General features: G+C 37.0%; 1 protein-coding gene across 6 annotated transcripts in view; it reads right to left on the minus strand.

Annotated features, from left to right (window-relative positions):
* Positions 1-21,659, minus strand: part of UXS1 (UDP-glucuronate decarboxylase 1) — a 59,516-nt gene that overhangs the window by 11,048 nt on the left and 26,809 nt on the right. For 5 of the 6 annotated variants that reach the window (XM_062601642.1, XM_062601637.1, XM_062601639.1 and 2 more), the window contains 4 exons: positions 11,213-11,317; positions 9,908-9,967; positions 9,259-9,380; positions 754-873 (listed from right to left, as the gene is read on the minus strand). In XM_062601642.1, coding sequence (XP_062457626.1) covers positions 754-873; positions 9,259-9,380; positions 9,908-9,967; positions 11,213-11,317 — 407 coding nt within the window. The remainder of the gene's footprint in view (positions 1-753; positions 874-9,258; positions 9,381-9,907; positions 9,968-11,212; positions 11,318-21,659) is intronic. The other variant, XM_062601638.1, reaches the window with a different exon arrangement.

Consider the following 21,659-nt stretch of genomic DNA (forward strand, 5'->3'; position numbering starts at 1 on the left):
TACAATAGCTAACTAAACAGGAACAGGACATAGGCCAGGTACTGTCTGTATTGTTGAATTATCAAGCAGCGTCTTTGGCATCATTTTGGCCCGTTCCAGCTCTTGCTCTCCCAGACAATGTTGTGACACCATTTAAGCATTAGCAAGAGCCAAGGACCCTTCACAACAGCCTGGACCTGGCAATTTGTTTTAGAGACAGGAAAATTTAGCTGTATAGAGGCACGTTATGCCACATCAGTTTGTCTACAGTCACAAAAACTGGTCCTGACCTGCTTTATTTACTAATATACGATGTAGCCTGAGGGTCTTTAATGTTATTTTTCACATGGAAAATTTTGGCTGTTCTATCATCCTACAAAAAGGTATTTAGATCACTATCTTCCAAAAAGAGCTGAGGGAATAAAGTTCCTCAGCAGAAATACTAAAATAAGTTACTTGCTTAGTTGCTGTGGATCTTGCCATGACTTGTTCCCATGGAAGAGCTGTGACAGAGACTTAAGTTCAGGGTAACTTAAAACACTTTCTCACATTACAACCAGTAGCCTTATTTTTCTCTGGGAAAGGAAGACCAGTAGCATTGACAGAGTGCATCCTTGCTTATATAATTCTGTACACTTCAGCTTGATACACTGAGATTAGATTTTTGGAGGTGGAAAGCCTCAATGCTTACTAAAATCCAGCCTCTTTCACAGCACGTGAGGATAAGCCATACAGCAAACAGACTCATCACATCATTAAAAGGTCATTACTTACAGTTAGGGGTTCTCCCTGGAGAGCTTGAAGGATAAAATTACTGACAACTCTACCATCATTCATGTGCATCCGAGGACCAAAGGTATTAAATATTCTGGCAACTCTCACTTCAACCCCTTCCTGTGGGCAAAGACAAAGAAATGTTACTACTTTATTTCTCTTTCTTCCTAAAAGTGCAAATTAACCCCTCTCCCCCAAGCTTCCTTAAGAATATCTCTTACAGATTTAAAAACACATTATTTTCCTACCATGAAACAATTCTAACCTCTCATCAACCCTACTGCAAACTACAGTGCATACAGCATGATGATTTACACAAAGTCTCACTATTTGTAATGCAAAGTTTAAATCAGTGCTAGCACTGCTGCTGATTTCCGTACACGTTTTTCTTTACCAAGAACTTCAACATTTTCAATAGTACCCTTCCAGCAACAACAACTTCCATCTTGGGCTTATCTAGACATAGACAGACTAGATCAATTAGACTGTTGTTTGACATTTTCCAGGAAAGCAGGGGTGTGTACAGGAAGTGTATTAGTAGTACATCCACAGCTGATGGACACAGCTCACATACACTTCATTCAGGGAGACCCTATAAACTTTTTTTTTTTGGAAATAAACGTAGGTTCATGTAGAAGAGAATCTTGCAGGCAAACTTGATCTTCTCTCTTGGGTTTCCAAGTGACTCATCAAAAAATGAATCCTCAAAGGAGCTTTATGAAAGCAGTGGCATTAGTACTCCACAGATGGGACAATAAAAGAGAAAAAACACACTCTTAATATTTTAGATGTTAACTAGTGTTGACAAATAGGAAACACCAAGCAACTCTGCCCAGTGCTGTCACAAAATAACCTCACATTCTCTTTATACCACTGTGTTACCCTGGGAAGAGCAGAGGTCCCTGCTCATGCGAAACGCAGCAATTAGAAATGTACTCTTCATTTGCAGTTAGTTAAAAAAGCATTGTAGTGAAGATGTCTAATCTTTGCTTCCAGCATCATATCACTGACCCTTTACCAACGTCATCACTGTATCGTAGACTATACTCTGACAGAGTTTCTTGTTCTTTTGTTTTCCCCAGCACTCTGTCCTAAAAGGACATTAACTCCTCCAAGAAGAGGCTGTATTTCATGGGGACTTTCCAGATACATTCTTTATCAATAAGTGCTGAAAATATGGCACTTGGAAGCTAGGGCCCCAAGATAAAAGTAACTCATTAAACTATTGCCCAAAAAGTGACTCTCATACTGCACAAGCTGCAGCAGTGGCAGCCTTGTTTTCCTGTACTGGTTGGAAACTAGTGAGGCTCTAAGTAAGAAAAACAACACTCATAGTATAATAGTAAACTCAGCACTTCCCCTTCCACTATTCATTTTTTTTTCATTTTGTTTTGTCCAGTGTGGCAATTCTGTCCTTTAAAATGCTTAACTTTAAATAAAAAGTGTCATCAGATAAAGCCCTCCCCCGCAGCATACTGAAAATCATATTTGAAAATTATGTGAATTTTCACGTAAGCCTCTAAAACTGGAATCTATCCTCTCTCAAGAAGCATTTCCACAAACAAATATAATTTGGTGCCAGGAACTTAACATTTGACCTAAACATTCCCTTTTTCACATCAGAAAAACCTCTCTGTGATCCTTCGAGCACGTTCAGTAGTTCTCTACTCCTTTTTGCATTACCTGCCTACAAATATTGATAGGTAAGCTCCCATGCCTGGTTCTTTGAACATCTATATCACGTTAACTATAACCAACTCCTCCACAGAATTTCCACTAGCAAAGTCAATTATTTTCCCAGATTTGTGGGCAAACCTAGCATTAAGTCATGTACAATTTTTTATTACATCTTAAAGAAAGGAGGAAACCTTTCCAGCTCACACTGATGCTGCCAACAAAATAGAACCCAATCCCTGGCCCTGAGGCCAAACAGGATCAACTGGCTTTTGTCTACACTACTTAAGACTAGGCCTTCTTATAGCAGATTAACAGAGAAGAAAGTTCCTTGAGCAATCCAAAAAAGAGTCATGGAGCAAGCTAATAAAACACAGCAATGTGGGCTATCAAACCACTTGTATTCATTCCAACTCTCTTGTTTACCAGCAAGGACACATTCACAGAGGCTATGCCTGTGCAGAGGAAGAGGGAAGATAGAAAAATCTAACACTAATTTAACACTAATTAAGTGTTAAAACTTCCTTCTTTGGAAAGCCTGTGGATGTATCTAAACAGCAAGCATAAATCAGAACTCTCCACAGACAAAAAGAAAATCTTAAACAAAGCAGGGATTGATCTCTCAGGGAAAGCCTAGGCAGTTGGACAGGTATCAATGAGCTAAGTCTTGATCAACATTTTGGGTAAAACTATTAAGACTGCTGCCCACCTCCCTTGCTTTATTAGTCACTTTGCTAGTGACTACTATTCTTTCCCAAGTGTTTCAGACCTCACTAACTAACTCTCTTAAAATTACTTCCCATATTCTGAATTGTAATCACAGAAGAATTCCCAGCAGAGTTTACCAGGATTCATTGGTAGTATGTTTTTAAGCTACAAAACTAATACTAAGGTATTATATGTATATCTATCTATATATATTGCCTACTGTATAAGCAAAGTGAGATTCATTTCTGGTTACTAACAACTTTTAGAACTATTTTGCAAATACAGCAATGGTGAGATTGAATTTCATAAGTGATAAGCTCTTAAATAAGCTTGGAAGGACAATCATGATATCTGATTTCACTTTCTGCATAATGCAGGTTCCTGAACAGAGCCAAGGAATACCTGCAATTCTCCTGCCTCATGCTTACAGTTCAATAGTTCCCAGACTACAGAATTTACCATATCACTTCAAGGACTCTTTGTATCATTACTGACACCTCCCTGTTAGAAGTTTGTCTTATTTCTGGTGCGTGCATTTTGTTTGTATTGTATATGGCCAATGCAAACAGTAATAAGCCCATTCCAACAACATTTTTATGAGAGACATCATCGTTTGGAAGAGATATGCACTCATTTAAGTATGTCTATGCTAGGACATCCCCACCAAACATGGATTTTAACTTCAGTATTGTACTGCACAAGCCAGCTTCTGAACATGAGGAGGCAGCTTTTGTCTAGTCAGTGCAGCTAAAATCAGTGTAATGATACCCAGTGAATGAAAACTTTAACACAGTTTCCAGTAAGTTTCCAGCAGGGCCAGGAATATATGCAAACAATAACAATTTAGAGTCCAAACAATTTAATTCTAGATTTCATTGTGATGGAGAGTTCTGCAGAAAGTAATACTTATGAATTAGTGCAACAAGAGCAGTTATGGATGTAAGACAATGGCAATGGCTTTAGAGTCACAGCAGCCATCTTAAAGATGCTTATGAAATTGAGAAAGTGTCAAAAACAATATACTGTTTGTATCAGAAGACAAATACTACTATGTATATATTTTTATTAAAATACTGGCTAAACTTTCTGAAATGAATCAAAAAGAAGAAAAAAAAAGGCTTAGAGTCTTCCAGAATTCTGAATTCAACTTGCCAAACAGTAAAGCAACATCAAGAAGAAAGGACTAAGTTCCCTGATGACTACTTGAGGGGAAAAAAAAAAAAAAAAAAAAAAATCAGAAAATGGACCCAGAGCACACACAGATTACAGGAAGCATTCAAGCCTTTTTTGGGAAACTGCCTGTATTTGTTTAATCTATGGCTTTGACACTCACTACAAGTCAATTTTCTATCCTGGTCTACAGTACAATGTTTTTTTGCAATTGTTAACAGCACAGAGCATATAGAAACAGTAAAAGTACTACTGTGTTAGTAAAATTGTTTCTCAGAATATGGACAGGAAGACCGAAAGGCTTTTTCCTACTGTATACTCACATGTTCGCATTAGGAAACTCCAACAAGGCTGGCATACCAATCCAATTTAGAAACAGACAATCTAGTAAAGAAACCCTCCACTTCACAGAAAGGCTCCTACTACTAACAACCTGATGAAATGATAGATTGCATTTCTATGATATTGCCTTAGACATTACAAAGTTCTGCTTCTTCCCCTCCCTTTCTAACTGGATATAAACAGGTAACTTTGGAAGACGATATTCCACTCCTACATTTCACAGTGCCAAACATAATGATATTGTGGTTCACATGCAAAGTTCTAAAAACAGTAAAAGAAATTACAGATAGCTCTGACAATTCATTAGAAAATGTGCAAATCCATGAATCCAATAGTATGGAGCAGAAATACCAGGAGCTTTTAGAAAATGACAGCCTGCCAGAGAAATATGGTATCACAGCATAATAGTAACTAGAACAAACCAGTTTCAAAAGCTTGGAGGTATTTGATCTCCAAATTAATGCAGTTTGTAGGACTTAAGTTTACTGAACTATGGAGAAGCTGTGATTTTTATCTGATATTTCTTTTTTTCAAAGTATAAAAGCCTATTTGCGAGCCATACAGTTACTATGATTGAAATTAGCATCGCTTCCTGTCTCTGCAAAGTGAGGCCAATTTCTTAAAAAGATAAAAACACGACTAACAAACAATGCTTGATATCTTCAATGAAACCACTACATTTATTAAGAATATTGATACAACTGTGAGATCGCGTGACCTTTCAAACTTTGCAGAGGAAAGAAATTGTGTCCAATTATCATTTCTTTCTGAATTTCACTGACCTGACATACAACTCAGGTAACAGGAGAACACTAGCTGTGATGATGACACCTGCAGTTTAAGAGGTGTCAACGCCCTCTCACAATCAGCAGTGAGAGTATGTTAGCATTTTACAGACTCCTCTCTCCAACCTTTGCCTCAGACCTGCGATTCCTGGATGCAAACCTCTTCTGTATAGCTTCTAAAAAGCTAAAGGGACCCATGATATTTAACACTACTACTTAGTTTTGGCCTGATAAACCCAACAATAACCATCATCTCTGGCACTAAAGGACTGTTCTCTGCGCTTTAGACTACTGCCCTGATGAGATGCAGTGCTTTCTCTTCTTCTCCCCTATGCTGTCAGAAGCATAAGTACTTCAATTTTATTCTTCCACAAAGAGAATCAAGTCTGCATCTTGTCTTAAGCAATCTGCTAGCAAACTTAACATGACAGCACCAAAATAAAATTGCAGAATGCATGAATAAATCTATATTGACAATCAAGGGAAGAAAACAGCTAGCAATAACGAGAGAACGCTAGATAAACTCCCAGAAGACATTTAGGAGCAAACAGTTTTATTCCAACGTAAGTGTTTTCTATCTAATTACTTAACTACCTGGCTATTCATATTCAAGATCTTTGCAGTTGCAATTCAATCAACAGTTTTCATTATTCTTACAGTTTGCATCAAGGCTTTTTATGATTACTGAAATCAGTTTGTGAATTAAAGATTAGAGAAAAAAGTACAACTCATAACACAAACTTCTGAACAAAGCACAAAATTACAATATAATATTATGTGCTGAACTTCCATCCCCATTGCAGGCACTTTTTTCCCCACCTACGTGACCACAAGAACTTATTTACCATTTATTTTAGAAAATGCTGGTTTCATCTTATCTGGTAAGTTATTTTTATATATATCTCTCCATATATCTTTCCATATATATTTTAAGCTGTGTTTCTGAAGGAGCAAACTACTAGTTAGGCAATCCTATCACATATACAACAAGTACACACCACAGATGAGTGTGAGAAAAAGCCCAGGAAGTATTAAGAAGGATAGGCAGAATAGTGCCAAAGACAGGAGTCTAGAATGAAAAAAGCATATAGATAGATAAGCTGTTGTTATAAGCAATGACAAAGAGTTTCAAAGCTAAGCCTTGCACCTTGTTAGGGAAATGGAGTGAACTGCAAAAGGCTTTCCAGGAGGGGTGCTAATAAACACTGAATGAGAGATCAAGAAAATAGTATTGAAGTCTAAATCAGAGGATGCAGCTTGGTTATGAAATGAACAGAGCAAGGAATTAAAGCTCCTGCTGACTTCAGAAGAGGTCCAGCAGTAGGGAGGGTAACACCTCCTGAATTTATTCTACTCAGTTGCATGTGACTGACAGGTACATTGAGCAGGACAGCTGACCTATATTCCTACAATAATTTAAGGAAGGAGAGCTGCTCCCAAAAGCTTTTAGCAAATAGGGTACTCTCAAATCAAAGTCAAGTGCTTCATAGAATCACAGAATCAGTAAGGTTGGAAGGGACCTCTGGAGATCATCTAGTCCAACCTCCTTGCTCAGCAGGGTCACCTAGAGCATGGGAGACAGGGTTGCGTCCAGGCGGGCCTTGAAGATCTCCACAGGAGACTCCGTAACCTCTCTGGGCAACCTGTGCCAGTGCTCTGTCACTCTCACAGTGAAGAAATTCCCCCTCATAGTCAGGCTTCACACGAGATGAGATGGGCTTGTATACATGCTTTGAAATTGCAAACTCTACAATACTCCAGAAAATAGTTCAATTCCCCTCCTCTCCTTTTAAGAAAAGGCTACTGCTGCCCTTGGACTCCTTGAAAAATAAATACTGCTGGTGACAAGCCTGCTGGGCTTGTCAAAGGAAGGCCATTGTAAACAGGAGGCCAAAGTTAAATGTTTAATTCATAGGGTTGAAATAGTGAAAGAATAACCTTGCCAGCAAAAGGGAGTGCACAGAGGTGGTCTTCGTCAGGACATGCTATTGAAAAACTGCAACAACGGTGTATATACAACCAGCTTTGAATATAACCAAAAATTGTTCCAATTTTGAACAGCCCATTTGGAAGGATAATTTGCAAGTATATTTCTATTTTATATTTTTAAAAGTATGACTAGTTATCTAAGATATCTAAGAATGTGCATGATGATGGAAAACTCTGAAAGAAATGAGAAAAAATAGAAATAAGTTTGCTTGTTACTTCTTTTTACTGAAGTTTAAAAAATTCTGGAAATACTTTAGTCTGAAATCCTGCACATTCAGTTCTTTTGGGCCAGGTCACTCCTGTCAGAGTGCCCTTTAAAGTAAAATACTCATTTTCATAACGGAAACCAGATACTAGCTAGCAACACTAGCAAAAGCTCATGTTTCCTCCCCTTGTAAAAGTGTAACATCTAAACTCTTAAAAAAAAAAAAAAAAAAAAACAAAACTCAGCAGTGTTTCAGAATATAGAAGAATGCAGGACAAGCTTGGGCAGACTTCACTAATCTGTAATAAAGTACAGGAAGGATCTCACAGGGCTGCCTTTAGGCAGAGTTCATTTACATCACAAGTTTTTATTTAATGCGTGTGTGCACCACAGTTCCATTTTACAAGCCTTTATTATTCTTTGTAAAACCTTCATAAGGCTTATGACTCATACTAGGGCCTTAAGACACAGTCCATGATTTCCAAAACGACCTAAAATCTTCCCAGCTAAAAGAACAGTGCAGTGTGCACCCCAGACTCAGAAAAAAATACAACTCTACAGCACAAGGATTTCTCATAAAACTGTAATATTTAATGGTGAACAAATTTCCAAACCTATGAGGAATGCTATGCTACAACAGCCTGATCTCTTTCAGTAACGTCATTGTATTATACCTTAAATGGTTTGAAGTAGAGCAAAGGAGATAAGAAAGTTGAGATTTTTCTTCTCTATCTGGCAGAAGAGATGGGCTAAAATTATTACATCCTCTGTGCTAAAATACTTCCCCTCAAATTATTATCTTTTGGAGTTAATTTTGTTTTCAAGTTTTTTAAAAGCATTTAATATTCTATCATTTAAAGGCTTAAAATTCTGTAGAACATACTACATTTGATGGTATTTGCAGCCATAAAATACAAAGGTGAAATAAGAGAAGCTGTGATATGGTTTTCTTTAACGTGTCACATTTTCCAGTAGAATATAATCTCCCAGAGACTAACTAAGCAGTGATTAAGTAAGAAGAGATTCACATGCAGGTAAAAAGTCAATACTGGGTCCCTGTCGATTATTAAACCAGGAAAAATAGGAAAAATTCATATCTTTTACTAAGGGCTATATATTTATACTTACATAATTTGAAGACATTCTAAAGTGATTTAAAGTAGTCTGCTCTTATATGAAGACTCATTGAAGAACTTCTTCATCTTTACCTGTGTGTTTGGATTTCAAGTACACTCACTAAACATACCACTTTTATCTGTAATGGCCCAATTCTGTAAAGCACTTAAGCAAAAGACCAAATTTAAGCAACTTTTATCTGGCTCCCAAATTAGTAAGGTCACTTCAGTTTAATCCTTCTAAAAACTATTTTACGGTACTGAAAGACATAACAAGTTTGAGAAGACTAAAGCATATTTTCTTGGAGAATGCTACTCGACAGAAATATCACAACAGATGGGAGCAATGAAACTTCTGCACTAAAGAAACAGATTTTGTTATTGCAGTACAAATGCTCCTATTCAAGATGATCTCTTTCTCTCTTATATTCCTAAATACATGCAACACTTGGGCTTTGCTGTATATTTGGCCCTCATAATTATAGTTAATCCACTCTATCTGATAGAACTTTAATACCTGTTTCATATATGCATAGCACATGGTCTCTGCAACCCGCTTTCCTTCATCGTAGCAGGCTCTGGGGCCTATTGGATTTACATGGCCCCAGTAATCCTCATTTTGAGGGTGAACTTCAGGATCTGTGGAGGAAAAACAAAACTTAAATGATTGTTATCAACAGAAAAGGTGATTATATGTAATGAAGTGACTATAGGTGACTATATGTAATGAATCTTTTGGTAGACAATTTGGTCACTTGTGTTACGTACTTTAACTCTCTGGTCTATGTATTTAAAAAAAATACTACATTTCAACATCACTCACTAAAAGAGTATTCACTGTAACTATAATACTTCATTCTAGATTCTAATCAGAGTTCAACATTCAAAATTCCTCCCCCATCAAAGCCTTTATGAAAAAGTCATAAACCAAGATGTAGGAATGTTACAGATAACAGTCAGAGCCTGTTTCCACCACTCTGATAAAAGACTTAAAGCAAGTACTAATGGCCAGATTTTAAACTGTGAGAAGTAGATCTGACGAAGAAATGAAGGTAAAACCATGATGAAAATATACTATCTTGACCATATCATCCATCAGAAGGTGTGTAAATACCCTTTGGTTAGTGACACCTCAAGACCTCTAACAATGCTTTTATCCTTCTTACCTCCATATACCTCTGACGTAGAGGCCAGTAGCAGCCGTGCTCCAACACGTTTAGCTAATCCTAAATTTTGGAAAATAAGGGGAAAAAAAACAAAATTTGAGCAAATGAAAGAATCTTTAGGTTGTGTTCGCTGTTTTACTCTGATTGTGCTTGAATATGTTTTTAAAGGGAGCTCATTTTCCCCCAATTATGGAACCAACATCTCAAAGTAACATACTGTGTTGTGATCATCAAAATCAAAGATGACTACTTAAGAAAAAGAAATCACCTACTGTAAGACAAAAGTTAGTGTTTTTCATCATTTATAAATATGCACCTTTAAACAGTCTGGATAATCTACCCATCACTTGGGATTACTCTGCACTCCATTCCAGTAACTTTGTGACCTTAAAGTTAGCACAGCCAAGCATACAAAACTTTTCCAGGCTGTGCAACTGTCTGGTGGCATACTAGCTTCTGAATCACTTAATTCTCTGAATTGTACCCTATGTCTCATATGAGAAACTCAGCAGGGGTAGGATCCAGAAGGTTTTTTGCCTTGTAGCAACTTCTATGGTTACAGACAGCCAGTTTAAGCTGCTGCACATGTCAAATAGATTGAAGGTGTGAATAAAATGTAGTAAAGGCTTCAGGCCCTCTATTTACATGCCTCAACAACATTAGAACTAATAGCTAAAGCTGAGAACCTTGCCTTGTAATTATCAACTATAACGTTAGACATTAAACGTCTTTGCAGAATTGTTAGCTAAGACATGCACAAGAGGGAGTAGTGCTATTAATGTTTGGGGTTGACAAGATCCAATGGAGTTCCACCTAGTTCAACATTTGCTGTGATGGAAAGGAACAGCCACTCACAGTAAACATGACAGTGTTTCACAGCCATCAAGGTAAGAACGGCAGTCAGTGCCACCACATCACAATAAAAATAATCCCCATGCTCCTAATTGTTCCTATGATTTCTATAATTACTGCACAGGTTTTACTCCATAGCCAAGTAACAGACATGAAAACTCTGGTGCTTTGACACTTGAGCTTGCATGCTGTCAAGAGTTCATTTGTAGATATGTTTAAAGAAAAAGCACAAAAATCTTCAGAGGTAAAAAGCCCTATTTTTCTTCAAGAATCTTTATCTCTATCTATATTTACACATACATAAATAAATATATGTATATATGTATGTGTGTGTATATGTATGTTTGTATGTATACACACACAAACACGACTCAGCTGCCTTCCTGCCAAACTCTGTCCAGGTGATATTAGGTCTAACAATGTCAAGTAAGAAGAAAGAAGACTTCAACTCACCCAGCATGTTTAATGTCCCAATAGTGTTGGTTTTTAATGTTTTTATAGGATTATACATGTAATTTGGAGGAGAAGCAGGAGATGCTAGATGATAGATCTGGTCCACTACAGAACAGGTTTGGGGGAAGGGGGAGGAGAGTGGAGAAAAAATAAAAAAAGCACCATTATTTTTCTGTGTAGCATAAACATTAAATGAGAAAGCCTTATAAAGTCAAGAAATAAGTACACATTTTTGCCTATCTTAACACTGGAACTCAGCTCTTACTATATTCCTACCTACAGACGGCACAGGCAAAGCTACTGTAACTCATCGCAAGTCCTAATTTTCAGTAAAACAAAAACTAAAGTTTAGTGTATAACAACATTGTTGAGAGAGACATAGAAATCTGGGGTGCTGAGATTTTTCCATTTGTAAAAATTTTACTTATGAGTACTTCAGGGTCAACACCAGAAGCTGCAAGAAGACACATAATATTTTATTCCTCTCATGTTTAAGTGACTACCAGCTTCAGAGCATTTTTCTCAAGTGGAATCCCAAGGAAAACGGCAGACAATTTTTCCCACGAGGACAAACCTTTCAGGAAAATAAATACTGTATTTTTATTTGTAAGCCACTTACCAGTGAAGTATTAATGGCACTGGTATCATATTTATATTTTAATAGTTATGTCTTGAGGACATGCCTAGATACGGGATTTAACTTTTGTCCATGTTCCACTGGTGTTCTATATTGTACTTTGGATTATTCAGCATTTCAGCTTTAAAAAATGCAATCCTCAATACAAAGATTTTACCCCCTCTGAGTTATGAAATGTATTTCATGAACACACTAGACAGCACCCTACAATCAGTGAAGGTATACTGATGCCTAAGCTAACTTAAAGTACGCTAACCAGCCTAGGTAGCACAAGGCCTCCATTCTTAACTAGTTTACCTTGCCGCACTTTTGTGATCAGTGTTGGCACACCCAAAGATTCAAAACATCCACAGGAAACATATATTTCATGTAATAGCAAAATAGAGCCTGGTGTAGCAAAGCTCCATGGATACACCATGTATCAGGAGTATAGACAATCAGAAACTAGCATTCTTAATTTAACAATCATTCCTAGTACAAGAGAGCAGAGAGAAGAGACAGTCAAGGCTGTATCAGATTTTAAGTTCAAAGGACAGGCACACGACATCTTTCTCTCCCCTCTTCTACTTTTGTTTGCTGTTATCTTAAGCTATACGAATCCTGCTTTGTTCTCTGTTGATTCAACAGTTGAGCAAGCTTATTTATTTTTATCTGTTTACTCACATTTTCATAAAACACTATTTTCAGAAAAAGGTATGGCAGACATTTCTATCAAGGAAGACAGGTATAGATTTCCCAAATAGAACCTGATACAAAGAAACAAGCATGTAGGACTTTACTCAACTTTGGTTTTGTAACAGTCAGGCAAGTTGGTATCTTCATTTCAGAACTCCAGAGAAAATAGCCTGCCCCAGTAAATTCAAGGAACTTAAAAAACCCTCAGTGAGCTGTGCAGCACACCACAATCAAGTCTTAAACACAAAGCCTGAAAGAATCCTGAGATACTAGTTGATTAATACCAGTAACAATCGAAGTCATAGGCAAATCCTAACCTAAGCCTAACCAGCTTCAGCATAACAGAGTTGCTAATTTTGCTGCATGAGACAAGAACACAAGGATTTGAGCTACTACCTCGAAAGCTTCTTTTTTTAAAAAAAAAAAAAAAAAAAAAAAAAAAAACTCTAATAGAAATCAATAAAAACTGGACACATTCTTACAAGCAGCGTCAGAGTTTTAACAAACCTCAACCCACAAGCCTTTCATATAACTCCTAGAAACGTGTCTTTCTTGTCTTCTATGTAACATCAATCACCACCGTTAGTCAATACAACTTAAAAAAGAGAGAACACGGATAAGAATGTCCAAAAAAGTTAAACATAACACAATCAGTTGAGACATAGAAAGCTATGCTTAAGAAAAAGAACAAATCTTCTACCAAGGTCATCCAAGAGAAGTAATTAAAATGTTATATCAGAACTAAAAACAAGGTGAAAGGATGGAAAAAAGAGAAAAAAAACATTCTTTCTTTGTGCTGCGAAAGGAAAGTTTGCTTTTTTAAGAACAGCTGGCACTGAAATCCCAAGGAATTTGGAAAAAATCAAAGCCAGCTGCTATTCTGACAGAAGACATTGCTGCAGAAGGCATGGTAAAAAGTTGTCTTGCCCTATAACAGAACATTACTTGTTTGGTGATACACTCAAAACACTATATATTTTTAAGTATCTTCCCAGGTGTTTTATAATTAACAAGTAATAGGAAATGACAACAATACAAAATATAATGCCAATCTTGGACAGCAAACTGATTACCAGGAGCCCTCTACTGGGTTCAACTTTCACAATATCCGTGAAATAATGAACTCTGCTCTCCATTTTTACAATAAGCACTCTGCCCAAAATGTGACAGAAGCACCCTTGACTGTTAAATACAAAAGCCAAAATCTTCGCAAACTTCTCTTTTTCCTATTTAAATCTAATTACACTTGCTTAAACAGTGCTGCATATAAGCTACATATAAGCTACAACTAACAGGAAAAATAATCAAATATCAAGTTTCCACCTGCTCTCAACTAGCTGAGACAACACTGAAATGTTAGAGTAATACGTGTTTTCTGTTAAAGTCTTCACCTATTCCCTGATTTCCCAGTTTCGTTTAACAAAGCAAGCACACATCCTTATCTCTCTCCACTATCAGAAGACAGACTGGTTAGTTTGACAGTGTATACAAGCAGCTTGTTTTATCCACGTAGGATGTATTTACTACTTTTCAGTAATTCTTTAAGCAATCAAAAATTTTAAAGTAGATGAAAGCATCCAAAACACAAGCATATCTTTCATATCAAAACATCATATCCTCTTTAAGATAAATGTTCTCTAGCAAAATTTTTTTTTTAATGGCAAAGTTGGCAAGGTGTGGTATTTAATCTACCTTCTCTCCAAATCTTTACACCAAATCCAAGTGTATTTGCACATATATTCACATTTCTCTGAATTGACTGATATTTTAAAATCCACTGGGTATGCTCACAGTACCTGTGACTGCAGTGGCTCATCTGTAGGAGGCATGTTAAGTTCAACACACCAGTTAAACTTCACCCTACCCTATATCTTCATATTATTTGTGACACTGAGTTATCCACCTTAATTTCATGCCCCCCATGATACCTACAAGACTATGACTGCACAGTTAAGTAACCGAAACTGTCCTCCTTTTATCTCCTTTACTTTTACCTGATTCTTCATTCATGTTTTCTGCCTCACCCCATCTTTTTCTGCTTCCCAATACTGAAAGCCATTTGCAGATAAACATGTGATGGTGACCTTCAGCAACAATTTTTTACACAATAACAAGTTGACCCACATTTGTTTCCCCTGTTTCCACACTGGTGGAGTGTGAAGACCAGTCCAAATTGGGATTCTCTCTCATTTCCACATGAGCAGAAAGTGTCCGCAGGTCCAACTGCAGTATCAAAGCTACAAGAGTAAATCTCTACTAACCACTCTAAATATTAAAGAAGAGGGAAAAATTGTCCCAACACAATAGAAGAAATCCTACAGAACAATGAATGTTTCCATAATACAAAAGAGCGAGGCAAGGTTTATATTTTCAGGTTTAAATTTTATTCACTACTTAAAATCAAAATGTCAACAGTGACCAACATACATAAAAATTATTTCAAGTCAAATTTCATGCAGTAGAACAATTAACTGTCAGCATAAACACACAATCAGCTTTAAGATGATCTGCATGACTCCATCACCTTTAAGTCTTACTATCTTGACAAAGTAATGACATTTGATAGTTTGTATTCCCAAGTAGGTGCCACAAAACACATTCAGTTCTTACATCTTGCGATGGTTTCTTTGGTCTTCAGCATTTAACCTCAATAGCATAGAGGACTGGCGGCCTAGAAGATTTTTAAATAGCCCAGAGAGCTAGAGCGATGAAATTTAAACAGATATTTCGCTCTGGTGAAGACCTGTTCTCAAGCAAAAGGTGCAGAGAAATTTGATAGCAAGTAGCAGAGCAGTCTGCTCCATGAAATCTTATCAACATAAATTAAGCATTTCCATGCAGTACCAAATCCACTGCAGTATCAGAGAGCTTTTCACAGTATGCAATCTGTATTAACTTGACTAACTAGAACAATATCCAAAGATGATCTGAGACTACAAGTGCTGCAGGAAGCCAGCTCCCAGATCAGCCTTAATTCAAAGACTGCCTACACTCCTAAAACAAACTCAGTTGCATTAGCATTCTGTCTGCCACATGAAGTATACCATGAATATACATGAAACTTACGAAAATTTCAGGATATGTCTTTGCATGAAAGCATCCCTGCACCACAGCACAGTGCTGTCATGATACCAAACAATACAGGTAGATTGAAAGTTGACCGAAGAAATACTTGGGGGATGCATTTACTGCTGCTTATGGGCAGAATGTGCACTTCAAGAAAGGTAGCTCAAAGGAATGAAATAATGACAGCTAAAGCCACCTGCGGCCACCCCAGAGGTGAACTCTGACCTTAGTCTTTGGCTGGCTGTCTCTACCTGCTCCCTCTCAGCCCTTTCTGAAACCGCTTTTTGATAGGCTTTGGCGATCTTTTGCAGAGATAGAGTGTCATTTCAAAAGCACTTATGTCTGTCAGATAACTTACTGCCTGAACCTATTCTGTCAAAGCAGCAGCAAATACTTCTCTGCCTCCCCTCGCCCCTTCCTCAAGACCTGCTGTAATTTTCTGACACAAGCAGGTACTATAGGAACAGTTCCTATAACGGCACATGGCAATTCAGATGAACTGGGCCAAAATCTATCTTATCTCATGAATATATAGTTAAGTCTATTATTATCCAAATGGACATATAATTACTATCAAGAAACAAGTGCAAACCTGAAAAAAAAATCCAAAGATTCCTTATCATTTTCAAATTTCATTTTTGATGCAAAGGTAAGTTTAAAACATCATAACAAAAAAGAGAAAGCACTCTCCTTCTAGTTCTCCTTCCTCCCTTTGTTTCCCAGCTCTCAATTGCTTTAGAGCACAGATGCTGGGAGGAAAAATGAAAGAGAAAAAAAGGGCTTTACTTGCCCATGATATGGACATCTCCACAGTTTGCCTCAACATGCTTCCTCCTCTACACACAATGGCAAAAATAGACCTCTTCCCTACGAAAAATCTTCAGCAAAAGCAGAACTGGCATATGGAAGGAAGATGGAGCACTTGCCAAGGGGCACATGTCCATCTGTTAGACCAAACTGGCAGGGAGCCAGCCAGCTCCAGGACCTTTCTCCCTTGCCCAGAAAGAAATCTTTAGTATCTAGCTTTAGACCAGCTCAAAACATTGCTTGTTTTCCATAACATTTAAAGAGCACTGGACCTTTCAAGAAGGTGGAAAGGCAAGCTTCTACTCAATGGTGCTATCAAGCTCAGGATCTCGAGACAAGTGCAATCATTTCTAGTTCTACTTTCCTTTCTGCCAAGTCTGAAGAACACACAGTGTAGAGAAGTCAGACAAACCCTCTCTACTTTTCCCTCAGAATTTCATCGGGTAAGCCAAACTTCCCAGACAAAAAAAAGCCACATACCTAGCCTGGCTGACAACCTCCTATCCTTTAGCACAGACAAAATAGGAAGCTGTTTAAGCCAGCAGGCAACTTAAATTCTACTCAAGCCAGAATTGTGGAAAGCTAGCTAGCTACTGTTTTTCAGAGGATTAACAGTTTGGGGCATCTGGGAGGAGCATCTACAGGAGGATGCAATGCAAATATATCTGGCAGTTGGCCTCCAATCATATTCCTTTTTTATGAAGAGGAAAAAAGATTTCACAACTCTTAATTGCGCCTGCTAAGCCTTGAGCTTGCTTTGCAATTAAGCCACAGTGGAAATTGAAAATAGACTGTGCGCAGGGACGTGTAAAGCCTTAAGTGTATAAATAGGGACCATAACAGAAGAACAAGAGCAAAACTTGTAGAATTTTGACTCATACTGGAGGCAAGATCCTGTAAGTGACTGTGAACATGACAAGAAGCAGCTTACCAAGCAGGGGAAGCAGGTTTAGTCATAAAATAAAGAAATGTTATCTAAGAAAGTTTTAAATTTGAGCAAATACATTTACTATGTTCTAGTTAGCCTGACACCAAAAACCTAAAGGCAAGTTACTTTTTGGCACAAAAAAAAAAAAAAAAAAAAAAAAAAAAAATCTAAAGGCAAGTTTAATACTTGCAAAAAAGATTTTTTTCAAGCAGAGCCAGACGTTGCAGATGGAAATGACTCAGCTCCAAGTGTGTCGGCTGAACAGGACTGCAACAAAGCATATTTCTCACACAGAAGCAGCACTTACTCTAACCAAAGTCTTTAGCCAAACTGAGACACAGCTCAAGTTTTTATGTTTTCATTTGTGTTTATTCAGCTATTTACAGATTAGAATTGAGAATCTGTATAACATCTACTGTGGGAAAACATTAAGTTGCCACTCAGAAGTGATCATTTCTCAAAAAAACCTGTGAATTTTGCAAGTTACAGCTTATGCTGAAAAAAGCAATAAAATAAATTCATTTCAAAAAGCAGAGATAGAAGCTGGCATTAATACCCAAGCCACAGATTACACTGTGAAAATGACAATGTCATGTCATGAGATGAAAAACAAGCAAAAAAGAAAACCCCACTGTCCAAAAATGTATATGAAGGTACCCACATTACAAGTTAAAAGCTGTATTTGAGAAGAATCAACTCAGACCCAAAAATCAACAAAGTCCTTAAGAATAAAAGCACTGATAGTCACAGCCAAGTGAATGACCTATTACAGTTTTGTAAATAATTTTATTTCATACACATATGTGCATGTTAATAACACCATACAGTCTGAAAACTCTAAATCCAATCTCCTTACCATAATGCATGTCACGTGCTCACTTTTAACACTTTTCAGCCCGTAAAATGTATTCTTATCTCATCATCTGGAAACCTCTTAATTGAAAGTTGTAAGAGCCCAATATAAAACCTAAATCACCTTTGTAGTCGAAAAAGTTACTGAAAATAGAGCTGACATTTAAGAACTACCTTGCAAGAAACTGGACTGCTGGGATCAAGAAATAAAGAACAGTACAGATCAGCTTTCTATAACTTTCTTACCAATTCTTATAAATCTTCTCAGAAAACAAGCGATAAAGTAGCTCCTCCTTACCACATATGAAAATTGTTCTTCTCACTTGATTCATGTTATGTAATATAGGCAGTGCATTCACATGTGTTTTAAAGCCTATCTTTGAATGTCCGAATGAAATTATTCATTACCCTCAGCAAAATGTAATGGGCTAATTTCCACTCAGCTGACAGAGACAGCAATTTTAGCAATGTCTTACTGATATTTTACTGAAAGCTCTGTGTTAAACAGTGAAACACTGGAAGCCATCAACAAAATTTCTACTCTGCAACTGTGCTCCTATGGTTCAAAACCAAAGTGGCTAGCATGATATACCTAGAGAAAGAAAAAATCTCTAAATGAAACTTATGATTAAAAACATAATCCTTAAGGACTATAGTGAACATCTTTTCAAAGGGAAGAGTCTTTCTGAGTTTTATCATTTGCTTGATGTAACGATGAAGCACTCAAAACATACTGCACATTCGTGATCAGCAGAATGAAATCAGTTTAGTTGAGTCACTGTTGATAAAGCACTGGAACTCCTGTAGCATCTTCAGGCCAGCTTTTGTTTCAGATTTGTGAAGAGGGTAGTATAAACGAGCAAATAACCCAAAACACTAAGTGTGTCTGTAATACACATATCTATACGGCCAAAGGGACTGCAAAAGCAAATTTTTGCATATTATTCCTTGATTCCAAGTAGGAGGGAAACGCTTCCCAAATGTTAAGGGACTGCTAATTGATTTCAACTACTCTATTATTATTGTAACACTACTCTCACTCAAAAAATTGTAATGCAGTGCTTGTTTACAGAGTCCTTCCAGTCTTTGACAAAGGTTTACTACTCTAAAAATACTATAAGGTCTAAGTATTTCACATCATTCATTTCAATAGTTTCTTTGTGGTCACAACATTTATCATAAGACGCTGCGTACATTCAAAATCACATTTCCCTGTTTAGCCCATTGCCCAGCTGTGGGGGACCTCTTTCAATCCAAGAAACACCAAGAGGTAAAGGGAATGTGCATATATCACCTTATAAAAGACTGTTTGTAAGGCTTACAAATACTGCTAAAGAAGCAAGAAGAAAAGGCAGAAGTGGCAGCATATGGGTAGCGCTTTCTCGAAAATTTCTGGCCGAGTTACTCAACTGTTGTAGCTATTGTGGACAAAAAGGTGCATGTACCTAGTTGTAGTTGATAAGCAGCCACCAAGCTTAAGACTGAGAAGTATTAATTGATTTTAAGAGTCCATTTTGTGGTATGACTGCCATCTTATGGCTTCATCTTGAAATTGGCCAATATTTTTCCTCTTATTTTGCATAAGTTTAGTATGCAAGTAAAATGACATTTTAGCATAGAAGCACAGACACGGCTGCTGAGTGAAATAGCTAATAATATTAAATAGAACAAAAAGGGACAGAACGGGACAGATCCCCACAGGCACACAGTCAACTCTCACGTGGTCAAAACTAACAAAGACAGCACCTCAGTGACTAGGCAAACTAAAGATGTAAACATTTTCTTTTCTACATAATCTAAAATTTCATTTGGTGGTTTTTAATGCAATTCTATTACCATCAAGTCTGTAGATCACAGTGACACAGGTGCAGGCATTTATACTCATCTGTTTTCTGAGTACTATCTGTGGGTCTGTATGCTAAAGTTTACAGGGATGCTAGCAACAGCTTTCTCAAGTAAACATCTTTTTGGATTTCTAATCTTAAAAGAAGGTAAAAAATGAGAGTAGAAAATAAGAATAGAAAGATGGATGCTCCATACCTTTTGCCAGGTAATTCAGAAAACAGTCTTAAGAAATCCTTTTCTTTACAGATCACCCTTTGGAAAAAAAAAGTCTTTCCAGAACAAAACTCCTCATTTGTAGTGTACAAGAAGTCAACACGAAGGTTAAGCTAAAATGTAAGTATCTTTAAAAATCCCAGGTACTTTAAGAAGTAGGTTAAGAAGTTAGAAGTTTAACTTAAGAAGTTAAAACAGGGCTTTTAAGTAAAAATAAAACAAGCTTTATACAAAAGTTTTGAGAAGTTGTGCAAATTTTCTTTTCAGACAACATTTTTGACTATTTGCTGCCTTCCAAGATTCCCCAAAGCTACTTTCATTCAAAAACATCAGAGACCTTGTTTTTCTTCTTGAAAAAAGCCTCAGTGAAAGCTATGTGTTCTTGTGAGTTTTCTACTGACATCATCTTCCCCAAACGCTAAACTAAAGGAAATGCTACTGGAGGAAGAGGAAGTCACTCAGCACTACAATTATCACAGGATCAAGAAACAGAAATGTGTGTGTTTAGGTGATTTACCACTGTTTCTGGCCAATCAGATCTAGATTCAAGAATGTAGTTTATCACTTCATGGCATGAATCAAAGAAAGATTTAAACAAGGCAGACTGTGCACAGCATCACTGTGAAGCTAAAAAGAATGAATCAAGAGATTTAGTGAAAGATCTGCATCTTGAGACTAAATTCACTTTCAATATCAAAAGTGCATACATTTTTCCGTCTAGATTAGAAATGAGGTTTCTTACTAAATAAACCATCCATTACTGTCTCTGAAATTTAAGCATTAAACACTCTGATATGACCTTGTTCAAATATGACAGCAAATAAATGGAAATTCTTCAGATACAAACTGTTTTCTTAACATCTTTTTGTCATGACCCCAGTTACTCAAAGTCCTATTTACAACCAAAAAGATTTTAGAAGTTAGAACTAACTGTGACTAAGAGAAGAGGTAATGATCCATAGGTCAAAAGGGGAGGGGGGAATATGACTTGTGAATCTGTTAAAATTACCATCCTCATTCCACTTTTTTTTCCCCCTTTAAGCCTGTCCTTCTAGCCTTTTTTCTATGTTAGTCTATAAACTCACCACTGTTTTTATAACCTATACAAAATTTTATCACCCCCCCCTATATCAGAGTATCAAAGTTAATTTTATTTCAATATTTAACCATACCATCTTTAATTTACACTGTCATAGGACAAGAAGAAATTCAGTAAACTGCCCGCTGAATCTCACAGTGTAATTCATAATCAGCACAAAATGTGGAATTGGTATCTTAATTACATACAGCATAGGAGTTAGCATAAGCATCTTGGAATTCCTGTTAATTAGTGCCCAGTATTTGGACAGCAGCATTAGCATTAACTGGTAATTCCTTGAACAAGCCCCAAATACAATCAGTTAGAATGAAGGTGTTTCAGGGGA

Source organism: Rhea pennata, chromosome 1, assembly GCF_028389875.1.
Source record: "Rhea pennata isolate bPtePen1 chromosome 1, bPtePen1.pri, whole genome shotgun sequence".
NCBI lineage: Eukaryota > Metazoa > Chordata > Aves > Rheiformes > Rheidae > Rhea > Rhea pennata.